The sequence below is a fragment of the Hemicordylus capensis genome, chromosome 1 (assembly GCF_027244095.1).
Source record: "Hemicordylus capensis ecotype Gifberg chromosome 1, rHemCap1.1.pri, whole genome shotgun sequence".
In the NCBI taxonomy this organism is placed as follows: domain Eukaryota; kingdom Metazoa; phylum Chordata; class Lepidosauria; order Squamata; family Cordylidae; genus Hemicordylus; species Hemicordylus capensis.
The window spans coordinates 289713705-289733754 of NC_069657.1; the positions used below are offsets into that span (position 1 = coordinate 289713705).

The following is a 20050-nucleotide window of genomic DNA, read 5'->3' on the forward strand; positions in this document are numbered from 1 at the left end:
ATGCCAACATTGGGGTGTCTCAGAGGAGCAACAGACTCAGAGACAAGGCTTTTGTTACAAAGAAATATTATATTGTTACAAAGAAAAAGTGTCTTCATAAGCACAATGCAAGGTAGCTGGCAACCTTGACTAGCACAGAGAGTGAAGGCAGCTCCCAGGGACTAGATAAGGGAGGGGTGAAGCGTCTAATAGCCTAGTGGCTGGCTTGGAGTGTGTGGGCAGAAAGGGGAAAAGAGTAGTCTGTTGCACTGTCCATATCTGTTGTTTTATGTGTGTCCTCAAAGGCTGGACTTATATTCCCTGGTCCCTCGCAGAGGTTTTGCCAATGGAGAGGCAGCTGGGTGATGCTGTGATGCCCAGGTTTTGGGGCATGTGTGCCCATAGTTTAGCAAAGAGGAGCACTGGGGTTCCCAGGCAGTCAAATTCAGGTTAGCCTGTGGGTTCAGCTCAGGGATTTCTCTCAAGTTTCCAATCAGGAGTCTAGAAGGCTCTCAGGTAGTCTGCCACAGTAATAACCCCATGGCAAGCCCATACAGTAAGTGTCCCAAAGACTCAGGGTTTCAAGAGCATCCAGGGCAGCGGAGGGCAGAGCAGGGTTCTTCCCACAACTATCCCATGCAAGGAGCCCTCAGGGATAGTGACTTGAACTCAGTTTTGGATTTTGCAGTCCAGTCAGTTCAGGGGCTCAACAGCCCAGTGATTCAGCTTAGCTTAGAAGGGGGAAAGGTGGAGAGTAAGGAACTCAGGTTCACTCAAGGATGCACAGGATTCAGTGTAAAAGTGTCTCCCCACTTGCTATGTGGCTTTCTCCCTTTCCCACTTTCTACTTTTAAGACACTGCTGATTGATCCAGGCAGAGGATCCTAGGCAGAGTCCAGCTTCCTCTATGGCATCAATGGCAGTCTGAGTGAGATGCATGCTTGAGTGAAGCCAGAGTTCCCCAACTGTGCTGTGTGTGTGTGTGTGTGGTGGGGCTGCTAACAATAGAATGCTCATGATAATTCTAATTGGTGCAGTGACTCAGTGATAGAATGTTGATACTGTATAGCTTCTGTGAGGGGCATGAAAAGTACGTGCAGTGGGAAAACATCAGAGAACCTAGATACAGGAGAGACTGTTTGGCAAGCAGGTGGGAATGAAGACTGAGACAGATATGTCGTGGAAGTAGGGAATCTGAGAGCTAGGAACACGATGGGGAGATGGCTCAAGAGAAATGGAACTAAGAGTCCGCTTCAGGAGATTTCTAATATTGCAGTTGTCAGTATGGCACTTGTATTAATTGGGCTGCAATCTGTGTGCTGATTTACATTGCCTGGAAATAAGCTATTAAGGTCAAAAAGATTCCTTCTGCCTGATATTAAGGTTGCTCACATGAGTCTGAAACCTGTGGTAGAGAGGGCTGGGGAGGAAGGCAGGATCACAGGGAGGGCCGGTGGGAGAGGGGGAAGGCAGATGATCCTTTCTTTGCCATTGGCTGCACCACTCACACACCCACATGAGCTATGCTACAAGGAGCAGCATAGCCATCTGGAGGCTGGGGAAAGGAAACCCAGCCTCCAGAAATCCCAGAATGCACCAGGCAGGAATCATGGTGCATTGGGGAATTTCCCAGCAGCGGGGTGCTCTATGCAGGCAGCCTGAGCATTCATATGACTAGAGACTGTGGTAGAAGGGCACGCTTATGCCCTTCTACCTCAGTATAAACCTGGGCAAACCCCGCCCCCTCCCCCTCCCCCACACCGGGCTACCCTGATGACATGCGCCGGGATTGGGACCAATCCCAGCACTCCACACGAGCAGTCCTATCTGGGTAGGGCTGAACATAAGAACAGCCCTGCCGGATCGGGCCCAAGGCCCATCCAGTCCAGCATCCTGTTTCGCATAGTGGCCCACCAGATGCTGCTGGAAGCCACAGACAGGAGTTGAGGGCATGCCCTCTCTCCTGCTGTTACTCCCTTGCCACTGGTACTCAGAGGCATCCTGCCTTTGAGGCTGGAGGTGGCCCTCCAACTAGTAGCCTGCTTGTCTGCATGCCCTCATTGTTATCTTCTGAAGGTTCATAACTGCTCAGTGTGGTTATTAACATATGGTTTAGGAATCATTAACTTGACTACAGAGGTTGGTGTGATAAACTCAGCCTGATGTCTGCATAGTTCACTCTAAACAAGTATGGTTACCAAGAGGCCAGTCAAAAAATTCTCTGTTACTCATCCTTGGTGTAAGTCTCCTTAAAACCCAAGTATCCTATAATCAGTCTGCTTAGGTACAGATCATGTGCTGCTGTCCATGGGAGAGATGGGCTAATATCAATGTTGCATAATTATACAATTACAATTATTACAATAAGTGCTCATGCTTCTAGTCTCTCTTTCATATGCAACCAGGGCTGACCCTGCTTAGCTAAGGGGACAAGTCATGCTTGCTACCACAAGACCAGCTCTCCTTTCCTGTTCACTGGTCATAATAACTTGTCTTTATTAGAGGCTGGGCACCCTGAAGCTCTTACTCCATTTGTAATTAATAACGAGACTCATTCTGAGCTGGTACCCCCATGTTTGCATCTGCACTCCCAGACTGGCAAGACTAGTATCCACTGTTGGTGCATACTCAGAACTTTATGGCTTGGTCTCATGTCTCAATGAAAAGCTGTAATTCCTTCCTCATAGCCGCATTTTAGTTTTTAGCCTTATTGCTGAGGTGTTTGTGGTGACTTTCCTGTCCTGATGGACACCATTTCATCGTCTGCACCTGCAAATACTTATTTTACTGGGAATCAATGTAGTCTGATACTGACACGAGGCTCCTTTTGCATGGGGAGGAGGACACAGGGAGAATGGAGAAAGTATATCCCTGAAATACATGCCTGCCCTCAAGTGGCAGCCCTTTGGCAGGCAAGACTGCTTTGCCATCACCATGGGTGTTGCTAGAACTGCTAACACTTCCGCCTCCACATTCCAGCAGCCAATCAGGGGCCAGTGCCTTGGGAATCATACTGCATAATGGCCAGGAGCATCTCATAGTTTAAGTTGCTGCCGCCTGCCTACCCTTGTACTACAGTACTCAGGAGCACGCACACATCAACAACTTTTGAGCCCATTTAAATTCTTTAAAAGTAACCTTAAAAAAAAATTTTGGTGGAGCAAGCTCAACATTAGAAGCCCAAATATAATTCAAGTGGTGTTGAGGTATGTGCATCATTAATTCTCACTGTGGTCTGCTGGTACCAAGAGTACAGCAGAAACTCATTCCTGTCAATCACACTGGATTTTTGCAGAATTAGCTGCAAGTCACATTATTTATTAAACACAATTATATCCCATCTGTCACACAAACCCCGCAAGAGGGCCCCCAAGGTGGCTCACAACAACATTTAAAATATAAAAACAACAATAAAACTGAGACTATAGCCATCTAAATCATAGCAGCAACGGTGATACAAACAATTCAAAATAGGTTAAGAACTGGGCAGACCAGAAAATATTTGGAATGCCCATTGAAATGCCACTAATGGGGTGGGAGGGGGAAAGTACACCTGAACCCCACATCGAGCTGCCTGCCACAAAAACTGTACAGAAACACTTGCCTGCTCCAGTCTCTGAGGATGCTCCAGTCCCCACGCCCCTGCTGCCAGAACTTCCTCTATCTGACCTTCCCATGTCTGCCGCTGTTCCTGATGACCTGAATTCCACTGGCCCCTCACAACTGGCCGAGCCTCAAGGCCCTTCTCCCACCTCTCGTTTACCCAGAGAAGCCCCTCCAAGATCCTCCCAGCACAGGCACTGCAGGGCCCACAAAACGCTGCAGGATCGATGACAAAGTGCAAGACTGGACGACAGAAAGTTGCCACCAGAAGGGTCTACTTAGGAGGAGGACTGATGGGGGGTCTTGGAGAGTCAGCTTTTTTTTTTAAGGAAACAGGGTGTGGTCAATATATATCTAAGCCTCCTCCTGTGTCCAGGCATTTGCTGGTACAACAGCTACTTTAAGAGAACTTGCTTGTTCTCTACTGCCTTGTGGCCCTGGCCCCAACCACTTGGCCTGTACTAGCCCATGCCCATGACTCCAAGGGAAACCCTTGTTGTATCCTGCAGGGCCTACCCACCACCTTGATCTGCTGCTGCCCCTGACCTTCCTCTTCATCTCTCTGACAGCCTTGGACCTAAGGGGCATTATTGTATCAGCCCTCTTCAGCTTCAGGAATGGTGAGCTTGACAGATGTGAGGTGAGTGTCAGCAAGCGTCATTGCTGAAAAATGTGCCCCCTGAACCTGGCTCTGTTATAATGAAAACAGTAGATATCCAGAGTTTTAGAGAAAATGCATGATTCCTAGTTTGCAAGATCAGATTAGGCCCCCTGTATGTGGTATTTGTCTTGGGGAAAACACTTCTTTTGGTTCTTTTGAAAATAGTGCTTGGCTGCTAGCAGCCTCCTCTTCTCATACTCGTTTTAAAGCCAGCAGTGCTTGGATTGGGAATTCCAGATCTGACCCTTGCAGGCATTGAAAATGGAACCACATGACAGACAGGCGGAGCTTCCAATGGCTACCTCTCCTCACCCAACCACCCTTTTAATTTTCCTCTTGATCCCTCCTCCCCCACCGTGGAGGAAGGGGTTCATGGCACACCTACTGCCAAGGGCCCTCTGAGACCTGAAGCTGACTTAACTAATAATAATAAAAATAACAAATGCTATTTGTTAGCCACCCCCAAAACAAATTGTTCTCTGGGTGGCTCACAACACAACATTCAAACATTAAGTAAAAACAGATAACATGAAATCACAACACACCAAATAAATAAATAAATACAAAACAATGTAAACACTTTTTAAAATTTAGTTTTAAATATCAGATTTAAAAACCCAAGTATAAAATTTAAAAGGCCATTGAAATCAATGAGACAAATTAACTGTGGTGAACTTAAGTTCCATTCATTTAAATAGGACTTAGTCTTGACTTTCCTAGGATACATCCCATAGGGCCTTGGACTGTTCAAAGTGCTTTAAGTTCATTATCTCAGTAATCCTTACAACAGCCCTGTAAAGCAGGTCAGTATTATTTAATCATCATCATCATCATCATCATCATCATCATCATCCATATTGCAGATGGGGGTCGGCACTAAGGCTAAGAGACAGACTGAACTCATGGCAGAGGCAGGATTTGAAATGGGGACTACTGGGTTTGTAGCTCAGTCACTTAGCACTGCAGTACAGCCCCAGAATACAAAAGGTATCTGAGATTCTGATGAATTTAAAACACAGTTTGTAGTAGCTTGTGTAATCTGGAATACGTTACATAGAAGTGCAGTTATGGAGCCTTTTGTGGGGTTCTGGTCTTATAACTGTGTACTCATGATTTTGTAGATGCCAGGTAAATTTCCCCTGCTGTCGACCAGCTACACCACGAGAATACTGCCAGCATACTTACTTTGATATATCTCTATAAGTAATATATAAAAGAAAGCATTCTGGCAGTATTCCATCCAATTGCGCACTGGTAATACAGTTGAATAACCTTAAACATGTGATGCTACCTGTATTTATGTTTCAGCTATGACTCCCTTTCCTCCCCACGTTCCACCTCAGGACAGAACTTTTGGCTATGTGCCTACAATGTTGTCTGTGAGGAAGTGAGCAATATAGTAAACCTCCTTGGTAACAAATCTGCAGAAAGAACAAGATGCTACCACTTCTGGTTTTCAAATAAAGGATCTGTGTGGCTTCTCTTAAAACATTAAACATTCATGGTAGTATGGATAGGATGCCAATCAACAATGGTGCTACTTCATTCTTACTTCATACTTCAGAGGCAGGATGCCTCTGAGTACCAGTTGCAGGGGAATAGCAGCAGGAGAGAGGGCACGCCCTCAACTCCTGCCTGTGGCTTCTAGCAGCATGTGGTGAGCCACTGTGTGAAACAGGATGCTGGACTAGATGGGCCTTGGGCCTGATCCAGCAGGGCTGTTCTTATGTTCTTATTCCCCAGGAAACAAAACATGTCAAATACTGAGGAGACACCCGCCCCTCAACTGCCAAACTGAGACTAAAGCAAATGTAGGCAGATTTGACCAATGCATTCTTGTAGTCAAACATGGGCTTTTGCATTATTCATAGTTACATATCTACCCCACCCTTCCTCCAAGTAGCTCAGAGTGGTGTATAAGGATCTTCCTATTTATGCTTTGAAAGCATAAATAGGAAGTAGATTGGTCTGGGACATAGCTACTGGTCCAGGTTCACTCAGTGAGCTTCATGATGGACTGTGGATTGGAACCAGGTCTCCTTGTTCTTCATCTGATACTCTGATCACTACACACTTGGCTGCAGCTTTTTTTTTTTTTTTTTTAAGCACAGATATCCATAACTCAAGAGTTCTATTGAGTCCTTTGTGTAGTCTTGTAACTTTTGTATGCAACAATTTATGATAATAGTTCAGGGAAATTTGGTAACCCAGTTCCTTCCATACTTTGTATGTCTGACAAGTTTACCCAAATGCTTCATCTTGCTAAAAAGTATTTTTAAGAATTTGCAGCATGTTTTTAAATGTAGGACTGAGAAATACATATACCAACATGCTCTACAGAAATATCTGAAATGACTTCTGTTTTTAGTACATGCTGGCTGACATATAGACTAATAAAGCCCCTGTGCTATGGGAGTCGCTCCAGTGTAGCACCAGTGCTTATGAAAAGTTCCAGACTAATGCTGCACTGGTGCTTGCATGCAGGAGAAGCAAATTTTGAGAACCTCCTCTTCCCCAAGAAGCACTCCATGCCACTAGAAAATACGTCCCTGATGACTGCACCACCCCTCAGGGACGTATCTTTTTGTGGGACAGAGTGCTGGGGGAAGGGGAAGTTGTCAGATTCCACCCATCCACCCTTCAACGGTATTGCCTCTTCAACTAGAAATCAGCTGAATATTTTATTTATTTATTTATTTATTTATTTATTGTTCCATTTCTATACCGCTTTTCATTAAAATAATTCCAAAGTGGTTTACAATTTAATGAAAACAATGCACAATTAAAATACAAATTAAAAAATATTAACTATTAAAAAATCTCTGTTTAAAAGTAAAAACCAACTGTACTCTCATATAAAAGCCTGGGTGAAAAGCCACATTTTTACTTTTTTTCTAAAACCTGTGATGGAAGCTGAGGAGTGGGTGCCAGTCAGGAGAGCATTCCAAAGCCTGGGGGCAATGACTGAGAAGGCCCTGTCCCTTATTCTTGTCAGCCAACCCTCTCTCATCGTCAGCACACAGAGCACAGTCTCCTCCAATGATCTTGTCAAGCAGGAAGAATCCCTTGGGAGCAGGTGGTCCTTCAGATATCCAGGGCCCAAACTGTTAAGGGCTTTATAGGTCAAAACCAGCAACTTGAATTGGACCCAGAAACAAATTGGTAGCCAGTGCAGCTCTTTCAGAATGGGTGTAATATAATCCCAGAAGGCAGCTCTGGATAAAATCCTAGATCCTTTGTTCTGCGCTTGCTACAGTTACCAAATATTCTTCAAGGGCAGCCCCAAATAGAGTGTGTTACAGTAATCCAGCCATGACATGACTAAGGCATGGGTAACTGGTAGGTATGTGCACAAATCACGTTTTTCTATTTGATTTGTGCCTAAATCAAATCACCCCTGATATGTTTTGTGTCCAAATCTGTCCTCCTGAATCACCTCAGATTGAATTTGGATTTGATTCAATTTGGATTTGGATAGATTTAGAACACTTTTCCTAGGGGCACCGGATTTGGGAGGTGGGTAGATCCCCATGGGTGCCATCTACCACCCAAATTTGAAGGCAGTGGGGCACTTAGTTGATTTTTAATTTTTAAATTATTTTTACTGATTTTGTGTATTTTTGTCATAGGAAATTATGGGGATTTGAAGTTGCCCTATCCTAACCCTAACATGGATCCCCAGATTTAATTATTTTAAAAAGCTAAGCTCCTGTAGAAGTGGAGTTATGGAGCAAAATGTGTGGTCACTATTTTCCAAATATTTTGATTCTTTGGTGTCTAATTACCTTTCCTCATAATGAATCCTTATAAGGATTCATTATATGCCTTCATTTCTTCTGTTCATTTTGACTATCGTTGGATAGTGCCAACTGTCAACTGCCATGTGCCAACTCTACCCCCAGCCCCACTGGGGTACTCAGTTTAATTTTCTAGGAATTCTTGAAGTGTTTAGGTTCTTTGGTGTCTTCATTACACACCTTCATTTCTTCTGTTCATTTTGACCCCGCTGCTTTGCGGGTGGGGGTGGGGAATTAGTGGCATCCCATGTGCCAACTAACCCCCAACACGCAAGCCACTGGGTACTCAGTTTATATTTTAGGAATTTTTGAGGTGTTTAGACTCTTTGGTGTGTAATGAATCCTTATAGAGATTTATTATGAGGAAAGGTTATTAGACACCAAAGTGTCTAAACAGTTGACAACATTCCTAGAACATAAACTGAGTATTATCCCACTGCCTTGCGGGTGGGAGGGGGGTGTAATTGGCACAAGTTGGCACTGTCCAAAAGAAAGACAAAATGAATAGAAGAAATGAAGGTGTGTAATGAATTCTCATAGGGATTCATTGAGGAAAAGTTATTATATGCCAAAGTATCCAAACACTTCAAAAATAGTGACCACACATTTTGCTCCATAACTGCACTTCTACAAGGGCTTGAGCTTAGCTTTTTTTTTTTTTTTTTAATGAAAGCTGGGAATTTAGGGGAATTAGTAGGTGGAATGCAAATCTCAAATTGATTCTAATAAAATCTGGTGTGATTCTATTTCGACCCGAATCTAGCCAATGGACCACAGGGGTGATTTGTTCTGTCTCCAAATTACCTGAATCAGCTAGATTTGGGTACAACTCAATTTGTACCTGAATTGATTCACACATCCCTAGCAACTGGCCAGATCTGCCTTCTTGAGACAGGGATGCACTAGCCGAAGTGGTGCAAAAACACCTCTGGCCATCGCCTCCGCCTGATCATCCAAAAGAAGAACTGGGTCCAGAAGTACTCCCAAGCTGAGCACTTTCTCTTTCAAGGGGAATGCAACCCCATCCAGAACTGGTCAAATTCCTTCATCCTTATCGGCTCTCCTACTGACCAACAGCACCTCCATCTTGTCTGGATCCAATCTCAGTTTATAAATCTAGTTTTATATTTTATCACATTGGTTGGTATTGAAACTGAATTCTAGTTGCACATTATATGTGTGAATATCACGTTCCCTTGAATGCAATGTGACAGGGAGTATAGCCAACAGTGTTGTCTGTTTGCCTCAGTCTGTTCCTGCTTTGTGACATTTTGAATAAACTTTGGTGCTCTGCAGGTGAGTTCCAATCCTGCAGCTGTCAAGAATGCAACCTGTAATATTCATTATAATGGGGGCTGCAGGGACAGGTTGTTTGCAGAATAATACATCAAACATTTCCTCTCATGGTTAATTGTGGGAATCATCCTGTGATGGGAGAACAGTGTCACAAAAATGCAACCTTAGTTTGGAAAGGTTTGTTTATTGTGCATGCTCATGAACAGTTAACATACTCTTTGATATTTGTGAATGGGATGTGCAGAACTAGTTCTCTTTCAAAATGGTCTGCTGCAAACTGGGAACTGAACCCAGTCTGATGTGAACCGGTTCGACAGTTTGTTGGGGAGGAGGGGCTGGGAGGGTGGCGAGAGGCATCTTTCAAAGTAAATGAGAATGTCCTTACCGGATACCAAAGGTGCCTGGAGAAGCTGCCCGTGTGGCTGCGTGGCTCCAGCACTCACCTGGCCACCACGCCACCCCTTCCCTCGGCACCGCCCTCACCCCCACACCTCTTGCCACCGAATGGGTTTGAGCTGGTTCAGTCCGATTGATTGGCTCAGCCAGTCGGTTCGACCGAACCAGTTCATGGACCTGTGGTTTGGTCTGAATTTGGTTTGAATTCAGACTGAACCACAAGAAATGGTCCATGTCCACCCCTGTTTGTGAATTTGATGCCACATGCAGGTGGCTATTTGACTCTCGAGTCTGCTGTAGTGTCAGAGAAACATTTCCACCGACAGTTTTTTTTTTGTCAGAGAAACATTTCCACCTACAGGATTTTTTTGTCCTCAGAGGAAACTTTTAAAATTTAGAAATTATGAAATTATGTCCATTTGAAACTCCAACAATTCCAATTATAACCGAAATGAGTTAACCAAGGATGAATTCATATCATTCATTTTAAACCAGTGGTCCTCAAAATGAGTGCTGAGATCAGTAACTTGAAAGTAGTACATACCAGAGTCTTACCTTGCATATATCCATTTCTTACCTTGGATATACAAGCAATAACTGAGGAATTCAAACTCTCCTTGCATTGTTCTATATGGCCTCTTAAATGTGGCTTTTAGAACCAAATTACAACATAGAACCCTACAGAATGTTTTCTCTGAGAGAGGACACAGGAAGAAACATTTGGAAATCTCTGGCCTATAAGTTTAACCTTCAATTTGAATTTGACAGTAGCATTTGACAGCTGCATTCAAGTCTAAACATTAGATCAGGCTGCTGCCCCCATCACTAGCTTGACAGAAGTGTCTTAAGTTGGGGGAAGGAAAGGAAAGGATTAGTAGCTACAGCTGCCAGATGAAAACTTCAGAAAACAGAGTATTCTCTTTGATTGTTGTGACTAATATGAATCCTGCTACTGGTCCAGTGATTGAAAGCAAAGCCTGCTACTGGTCCAGTGACTGAAAAATAGAACTTTTTCTGTTTTTCAGTCACTGAAAATAATATATGAGATACATAAGAGAGGATAAAACATGTTTATCTCCTAGTCATGGTAACCATGCAATGAAATAAGAAACAAGGATCACATGACTTCACATATTTGATCAATTGGAAGTCTAATGCAAAAAAAGTACTATGTGAACTTTTCAGAGGGAGAGGAAAATGTTCTTCATATAAATTTAATTAGGCATGTCTTTTTGTTCTCAAATAGTAACAAACTTTATTTTGTTTTGTATCTTCTGCAATAGGTTTTGCCTGGCATTCTGCAGAAGCATTGCTGTATTTTACCAGACAGAAATACAGGTAAAAATGAACTTTTTCAATTATTGTTATTGCTAATATTAATATGTCCCTTTCTTTTGAGAAAAAGAAATATGAGAACAAAATTGTACACGATTCCAAGAGGTCTGCTGCTGCTGCTCATGTAAGAAATAACAAGTAGTAAAAAGCTGGTTACTTAATCAGGCTTGATCTCTGAATTTCAAGTAGCTGTCTTTAACAGAACAGCAAGTTTCCAAATATATGCCATATTTGGCATTACTTTTCTATTGGTTTCAGCACTTGCTGAAACTCGAAGATATCGTAAGCTGTGGATATGAATTTCTAAACTATCCTTGTTAATTTCAGAATGCCTGCAAAATTAGGGTATCTGGGTAGTATGGAGAATGTAGTTTTATATTTCTTGTATATTTTTTATATAACACAGATAGTTATGGCAGAAGCTTTGTATCTCATTAGCTTCAATCTACATTATTGTATATGGAGTGGAAGACGACATGGAGCCACTTGCTACAGTTGAGTGGGATGAATAATGTGAATGGGCAGAATTCTGACGGCATAGTTTCTATTTTAAGATGATTCAGCTTTAAGATGATTCAGTCAAGTATTTGTCATGCAGTTGTTTCTTGTCTGCTGTGTAGTTTATCAGTCTATTAAGACATGCACCTGAATTTACTTTAAAGCCTGGTTAATATTTAGATCTAAATAAGGTTCTCTAATAAACATACTACTTGCTTGTTCAAAGGAAGTGAACCTTCCATTCCTGCATTTGAGACAGAATGTTAAACATGGGGAAGTAGAATTTGAAGATGGAGCTCTGCTCATCAATACTGACGTTTAAGATTCTGCTTGGTTTCTTAGGGTGCAATTCACATAGCTAGTCCAGTTTACTTAAGCTGGTCTGTTCTAAGAGCTGATCTCTACACATAAATGAAACACTACGGACTGTACCCCTTCTGATGCAAGGTAGGGGGCTGCAAATTTAGAATGTCCCCATTGTGTAAAGCACATATTAAAAAACTAGTACATCCAAGGCCAGCTCTAGGTTTCAGGAGACTATTGGAAACTCCTTACACTCTTTCCTGCTTAGGCTCCCCTGAAGTCCATGACAGGGCTTCTTTTGGCCTATGGGATAAGAGGGAGGAGACAACAACCAAGTTAATTGGTTAGCTGAGTCACTCCAACTCCACAACTCAAAGGCTATGAAGTGGTCTCTGGGAATGGCAGTGAGTGATTTTGGGGCCCTAGGACCCTTGGCAGTTGCCCAACCATGCTGACCCCTGACACTGGTCTTGATTATGAGCTACAACACTCTTTGTGGCATGGTGATGTTTATTGTATGACTTTTACACAAAACTTGAATGGGTATATTGTTCATGTTAGATTATGTATTAGGAATCCAAAAGACAACATCCTGTAACATATACAATAGAAGTCATGAATACCTCTTAAACAGACAAGCAGTTGAAGCCATCCTGCAACAGGGAAGCTTTGTGCCAGCTTCTGAAACCAACCCAAGAAGACTCTTGGTGAATTCCCTCCACCAACACTCGGAAGCACCAGGGGTGTAGCAAGCGTGGAGTGGGCCCAGAGACAAGATTTTAAAATGGGCCCCACCTCTCTGAAGCTCAGCTCATGAAGTAAAGAAATCTTAAGTGAGGCTGAATAGTAAAAAAATGTGTGTGTGTGTGTATCCTATGTGCCACAATAGAACATCATCCTAAATTATTTTTTAAAAGATTTTGTAAATTGTGGATGATGCAAGTCATTTAATGGTACGAGAGAAAGACATGTTGTTCTGGTAGCTCCAGGTCTTAACATTCACATCAGTTTGGGAGGATGAATACAACTGAAGGAAGCCTGGGCGGGTGCGTGGCTGGGGGAGTCAGTCATGTGACTTGCCTCTGGGGAGTCCCCAAGGCAGTGGGCCCTCAGACAACTGTCTCCCCTTGCCCTATTATAGTTACGCCCCTGGGAAGCACTTGGGTTACCATGGAAAAGACTCTGCTCGTTCTGTTAGATGATATTTGGAGCAAGCCATCCTTCTCAGATTTTTAGATGACATGTGGTGCATATGGTGCTCTCTAAAATATGTTGTGCCTTAGTTACTTGAGGGTTTAAATATCTTAACTAGCACATGTAATTGAGTCCAGAAGTTAGTAGGCAGTCACATTCAGAAGTAGACTGAGTTTATTACCTGCCGGCATGTGTATGCTCATTTTATTGTACAGGGATGGTGACAGAATACAGTAAGATCTCAAATGCCTGAAATCAAAGCCATCACCAGGTTTTGTGGTCTCCTGGCAAAGATCTCTGTGGGAGTGCTCAGTGGTTCCCAGCCTGCTCTCCAAAAGAGGTTGTTGTTCTGCTTGCTCTTACTACTTACTCTTACTTAACTGGGCAAAGAGGCACCTTTTTAATGTGGTGATTCTCTTTATTTAGCAGGGGGAAAGTAACTGGTAGGGATATATGAATTGATTTGAGTGCAATTTGATTTGTTCCCTAATCTAGCTGATTCAGGTGATTTGGAGACATAAGAAATCGCTCCTGAAGTCCATTAGCTAGATTTGGGTCGACATCGAATCACACCAGATTCAATTTGAATTGATTCGAGATTTGCATTCCTCCTATTAATTTCCCCAGATTCCTTTCCTTTCCTTTCGTTTTCTTAGAAGCTTCAGAAATCCTAAAAAATAAACTGAGTCCCCCAGTGTAGTGTGTGTGTGGGGGTGGGGTGGGGGGGTGTATCTGACACATGGCAGTTGACAGTTGGCACTGTCCAGTGTCAGTCAAAATGAACAGAAGGAATGAAGGCATATAATGAATCTTCATAGGGATTCATTATGAGGGAAATTTAATAGACACCAAAGAATCCAAACGCTTGAAAATTAGTGACAACCGACGGAGAAGGTAGGTGAAAACAGCAATGACAGCAACTTCTACAGCTAAGAAAGGTTTGCTACTGCCGCTGCTGCCACCAGGGTGGGTGCTGGACAGAAGGGTCTCAGGGATCAGCTGTAGGCCCTTTCATAGCCATGAGCCTCCAGCCAGTGCCTGAGTTGGCCAGGCCTGCTTCAGATTCCGGTTGTGCTCTTTGCTGTAATGTGTAATGTGTAGGATAAGTAGATTGCTATCAGTTTCATTTTGTTTGCTGATACCTATACTTTTGTAAATAAAAGGCTATTGGCCATTTTACTCGATTTCCTTTTGCAATTCAGGTGTTATTGAAACTGCTTATTGGGTATCATAGACAATATAAGGCCGTTCACACACCCGAAAATGCTGGCGGCACGGAGGGTTGGTGGGGCAGCAGGCTCCTGCTTGCTTCTCTGTACATGATCGGTTTTTAAAAACAGGCTCTGCCCCATATGCTGCTCATGAGCCACACTACAGTGAGTGGCAGAGCAGGGAGCCAGAGGAAGAAGTCTTTGACGTCCCTCAATACACCACACCACGAGCAGGGTGCATTGAGGGATCCTCCCTCAGCCCAAGCATAGACATGACCCTGGAACTGGGGTAAAGGGTGTGCTTGTGCCCTTTAGCCAGGTAAAAGCCTGGGTAAAAAAACCCAGGCTACCAGGAGAGGCAGCACTGGGATTGGCCTTGATTTTGGTGCTGCACATGAGCAGCCCTATCCAGGTAGGGCTGCCCTTACCTGGGGAGGGCTGCTTTTGTGGACAGGCTCTATGGGTCCAACCCACTACATAAAATCCACATGTGGTGGTCTGGTCAGGAAACAATAATGATGGTAACCTGAACTGCTACAGGGGCAGCAGAAGGAGTAGGTGAGTATAGCACATCTGGAAAGATGACTAGATCTGAAAATCTGGCCATATTTGGGTTGGATTTTAACCAAGCCTCATGTATACCCTGACAGAAGGTCGGGTTATTTTATTTATTTATTTATTGGGGGTGGATGGGATGCACCAGGTCTTGTATACTTGCAAGAGAGAAATAGTTAGGATTCTATTACAATTCCAGTATATTTTGGCCCTTTCATGCATAATTATGTGGGAATATTCACACCATGTATGTGGAGTATCAGTCTTTAGAATAATTCCAGGTGCTTCAAAAATAGAGGGTTTAATAATTTGTTAATCCTGCTAAATAGACTATTCAAAAGACTAATGGACAGACTTGTAATTCCTGCCATGCAGACGTCTTTCATATAAGGACACTTCACTATAGTTCTATAGCTGGAGCTCATTCAGGAGATAAATCTGTTTCTAGGTCGAAAGCAGAGTTAAGAATACGCTGCATTACAATTAATATGGATTAACCAGATTCCATTAAGTTTTATTTTCTGAACAAAAGCAATGCCATTGTCTGAGAGAAGGTTATTGTGACCTACATATGCTTCAAACAGTTGTTTCAAAGATATTGTGATTTTCAAAGAATAGCTTATATTCCTAGTAATACAGATCTCCAGTAATTAATTCAAGATTTGTTGATAAATATTTCCTGCTGAATTTTTTTTAAACTTCAGTTTCCCCTCCTGTAGAGTCATTTCTAAGACACTTGGGTAAACTTATTATTTACTTTACAATAAGGTTCTTCAGAACCTGTCAACTTTACTATTGCTGTAGTCCAAGCTTCCACTCATATTGCTTCAAATGCTTGACTGAGAAGCAATTCCTGCCTATTCTTTCATATGCTCATTCTTGGAGATGGTCTTCCACAAACCAACTGCCCAAAATTTGACATTTATATAGAATATCAGAGGACAGTGGCGTAACAATGGGGGGGGCAGGGGGGGCACGTGCCCCCGGTGCCATTTTTGCGGGTCACGTGGGGGGCGCTGCCATGACCCCCGCCGATCCCAATTTTTTTTTTAAAAAAAAAATTCAAAATAAAAATTTCTCTGGCTCAGCAGCAGCAAAGGAGCACGTCGGCGCCCCCTCCTGAGTCCCGAGCGGTCCCTGCCACGCCCGTGCCCCCCCATTGCTTTGCTGGCCCCCCTGCTTCTTCTCGATTTCTACAAGGAACCGGGACGAGTCAGAACGAGACATTCAGATTTTGAATGGAGGAGACCTGGGCTAGCCTGATGACGTTGCCTCATCCGATTGGCCCTTCGGCGCAGTGACATCAAGGCTAGATGGAAGGAGAATGGGCTTGGGCTTGATGATCAGTTTGAAGCAATAGAAAGCCGGAGGAAAAAGCCCGAGCGGAGCCCTGCAGCAGGGATTGACATGGGATAGAAATATGGGCGCGGAGATACTGCTCAGTGCCAGTGGCTGAGCCAGTAACAAAAGCAGCCTCAGCCTACCTTGGACCCAAGCAGGGAACTCCAAGCAGGTACAGATGCAAAGGGGTGGATTTTTCACACACTTGAAAAATCCCCCTTTTTGTTGTGCTGCTTCTCACTCTGAATTAGTAGTGTGCACGGACCGGTTTGGAGGCCATTCTACTGGCCTCCGAACCGGTCCAGACAAGGGGTGGTTTTGGTTCGGGAGGGTTAGGGTGGGGGGTTCCACTAAGGGCGGGGGGGGCTTTACTCACCCCTCCTGCGCTTTGCAGCTTTGGCGCCATAATTCTTTTTAAAAATGTGGCTGCAGAATCGCTCTCCGCCCGCTCCTATGGCTCCGGGGCTCCTTCTTGTTTTAAAAATTGGGCGGCAGGATACTTCCCTGCCACCCCCGAAGCCCCCTCAAGCCATTTCGCTTCTTTAAATCTCGCCCGGACCGAGTTCGACCACGCTCAGGCGGGCGGCAGCGAAATGTCCTTCCGCCCGCCCACCCCCTTCCCTGCCGTCTGCGAAGTGCAGGAAGCCTCACAGAAGGCTTCCTGCACTTTCTTCCCTTCCCAGCCCGTGTGTGTGTGTGTGTGTGTGTGTGTGTGTGTGTGTGTCTTCCTCACTTCCCTCCTTCTTCCCCCTGATTTGGAACTGCTTATTTACTTGGGAGAAAGACCCCCACCCCACACTTGAAAAATCCTCCTTTTTGTTTTGCCTTGTGCTCCCGCCCCCTTGGAATGCAGGCTTTCAAGTGGAGACAGTACTGCTCTCGCTCACACGTGGCAGTGGGAAGGGGCGCAATTTCAGTGCTTGCCCTGGGCGCCGTTTTCCCTAGTTACGCCTCTGTCAGAGGAAAAAAGAGGTTGGAAATTTGCTTGGCGAGGAAAACTCCAGGCAGCTGAGTTGAAGTCTGTGTTGGTCAGGAACCCAAATAGTGATATCTGCTCTTTAGGAATCAAAGATTTTTGAGGTCAAGAAGCTCTGAAGACACATCCACAGAAAACTCTCTCTCTGTGGGCTTTGCAATGGGGTGGATGGTCTTTGACAGAGATACCATTGAGGTTTTGGTCTCTGGGAACAGTTCACAAGCGCTCTTTCTCTCTAGGTGTCTAGGTTGGACTGTTCAAAGTGCTGGCTTTGAGCTCAGGTTCTTATACCCCAAAACTGAGTACTCTCATTTCAAGGGGGCTCATAGGAGGGGCATTGCTTCTAAGGAAGGAATTTCTATTCTTTTAAGGTGGAGTCTCCGGGAGGAAGCTGTCTGAATCATCTAGAGCACTCAGGGTGCCAGTTCACATGTACAGCTTAATTGTATTTAACACTAACAGCGATACAACAACAACAACTTTATTACAGCCAACGGCCTCACTAACAGCGATTGTAGCAGCAGTACACCCGGATGTGAAAGACTGCTGTTAAGCCTCAAAAGTTAACTCCACAGCAGTAATGCTGCCGTAGCTGTACGCCTGAACCCAGAACTGGAGTTAAGCACCTCTGTCTGACAGCAATCACCTCTTGGAGATTCAGCCTGTTTTGCACATCCTTCCCTCTCTTCCCTGTTCTGTCTGGCAACAGAGACATGTGCCATGAAATTTAAAGACACACACACACCTCCTACTAATTCTGCTTTCAAGGTGCTGTAAAGTCTTTTGTTTCCCAGTAAAGTAAAATCAAAAGCAAGACACACTTCTGCAGCTGCAATCCTCTGCACGTTTTTTGTATTTATTCAGTTTTATTTAACATAAAAAGAAATAAAAGACAAAATGATTACATAATCATCTCTTGAGCTTCGCAATTCAATGATTATATATGACTTAATACAAATAATCCAAAATTCCCCTTGCACCCTACTTTGATCCTTGCCCTGTAGTAAAAATTACAAAGCAATATAAGTAAAGACTAAACCGACCCTCAATGTTAAGAAAAGCCAAACACTGGGTGTGGATGCAAACCTTGTGCTATGTTAAAATTTATAAATGGTTCTCAGGCTAATGTAAATGTTTCTTCCAAGTTATTATGCAAATAAGCTGTCACCTTAGCCATTGAAGCATATTCTCATAATTTTAATAGCCAATCATCCAATGTCGGAGTTTCCTGTAATCGCCAGTTAGCAGTATAAAGAATCCTGGCAGCAGTAATCATATATAAAGATAGCTCCGTATATTTAGTAGGTATATTGGACTTAGTCATGTTTAACAAAAAAAAATTCAGGTGAATAGGGGAAATTTATGTTTAGAATTTGCTTCATCTTAAGGTGGATTTCCCCCCCGCCCCGCCGAATTGTTGTGCTTTAGTGCAGGTCCACCACATGTGATAAAATGTCCCCGAATGCTGCTTACATTTCCAACAGTTCCCTAGATAATTACTATCCATCTTACCGATAGTCATAGGAGTAATATACCAATGGAAATACATCCGATACCAGTTTTCTCTTAAAAGGCTATTTGCTGTGAATTTAATATTCACTTTCCACTGGTATTCCCAATTTTGCTTGCTTGCTTGCTTGCTTGCTTGCTTATTTATTTATTTATTTATTTATATACCACCCTTCCAAAATGGCTCAGGGCAGTTTACAATTAATCCGTAATACATTAATACATATCATTAATACATATCAGTTGTTTTATTTAAGTTTCACATCCATTTAATCATATAGTCTTTAACCTGTTGTTTCCATGTCATATTTCAACAACAGCTTGTATATTAACCCCAGTAAGTGGTCAACACTTTTAGTTATTAATGTTTTGAATTCTGTTAGATCTCTGAGCCTCCTTCCTTGTTTTTGTATCTCTGTCTGCACAATCGAGCTAATTTATAAAAATATTGGAACCATGGAGGTTCCTCAGACCATGCTTGCGTAAGAGTTTGGAATGATTTAGGTTTTAGTTTCCCAATGGTTAAGTTTTGCAAGCTATTTGCTCTTTCTCTCCAGGGATCATACTTGTTGGATTTTTCTTCTTCATGTAAAAAAATATTCAAAATAGAAGCCAGAAGAGATATATCTGGACTGATCCTTTTCTTGTATTTATCCAAAACATTCAGCAAACTCTTTCTAATTGTATGGGATTTTATCTCTCAATTATTCCTTGTTGTATTAATCCATATAAATTTATGTAACCCTTCTGAGAGATCTGGTCGCTCCATGTCCACGAACGAACCATATGGTACTGCAATCCAATCCGAGATCCATGTCAGGCAACTGGCATGGTAGTATAATTTCAGGTTAGGAACAGCTAATCCTCCCCGTTCCTTAACATCTTGCATAATCTTGAACTTAACTCTTGGTTTCTTGTAAGCCCAGATAAAGGAATTTATGTGCCTCTGCCATAGATTCAGCGTTTTGTCTTCGATCCTAACTGGAATAATTGAAATAGAAAGTTTATTTTTGGTAGAATATTCATTTTAACTGACGCTATCTTTTGTAACCAAGAAAGATTTAATTTCATCCACCTATCTAGCTCTGTTAAAACAGCTTCCCACGCTGGCAAATAATTGTTCTTAAACAAATCTTTATTATTTCCAGTTAGCTTAATCCCCAGATATTTGATGGGCTTTGTTGTTACCTGAAACTTGGTTTTATCTTGCAGGTAACATGTTTCCATGGCTGACAAATTCCATGTAATAATCTCTGTTTTGTTTTTATTAATCTTGTATCCTGAAACCTTGCTGTATTGGTCGATTTGCTCAGTTATTGCCACCAAAGAGTCTTTTGGCCGGGTAATAGTGAGGACCGCATATAATTTTATGTTATGTTCTTGAGCTGCCATCTTA

At 43.1% G+C, this 20050-nt stretch overlaps 1 protein-coding gene across 10 annotated transcripts in view; it reads left to right on the forward strand.

Moving 5' to 3' along the window:
- The window catches only part of DLGAP2 (DLG associated protein 2), a 691732-nt gene that overhangs the window by 110482 nt on the left and 561200 nt on the right, over positions 1–20050 (forward strand). For all 10 annotated transcript variants that reach the window (XM_053286136.1, XM_053286148.1, XM_053286135.1 and 7 more), the window contains one exon: positions 11016–11070. In XM_053286136.1, the coding sequence (XP_053142111.1) occupies positions 11016–11070 (55 nt within the window). The remainder of the gene's footprint in view (positions 1–11015; positions 11071–20050) is intronic.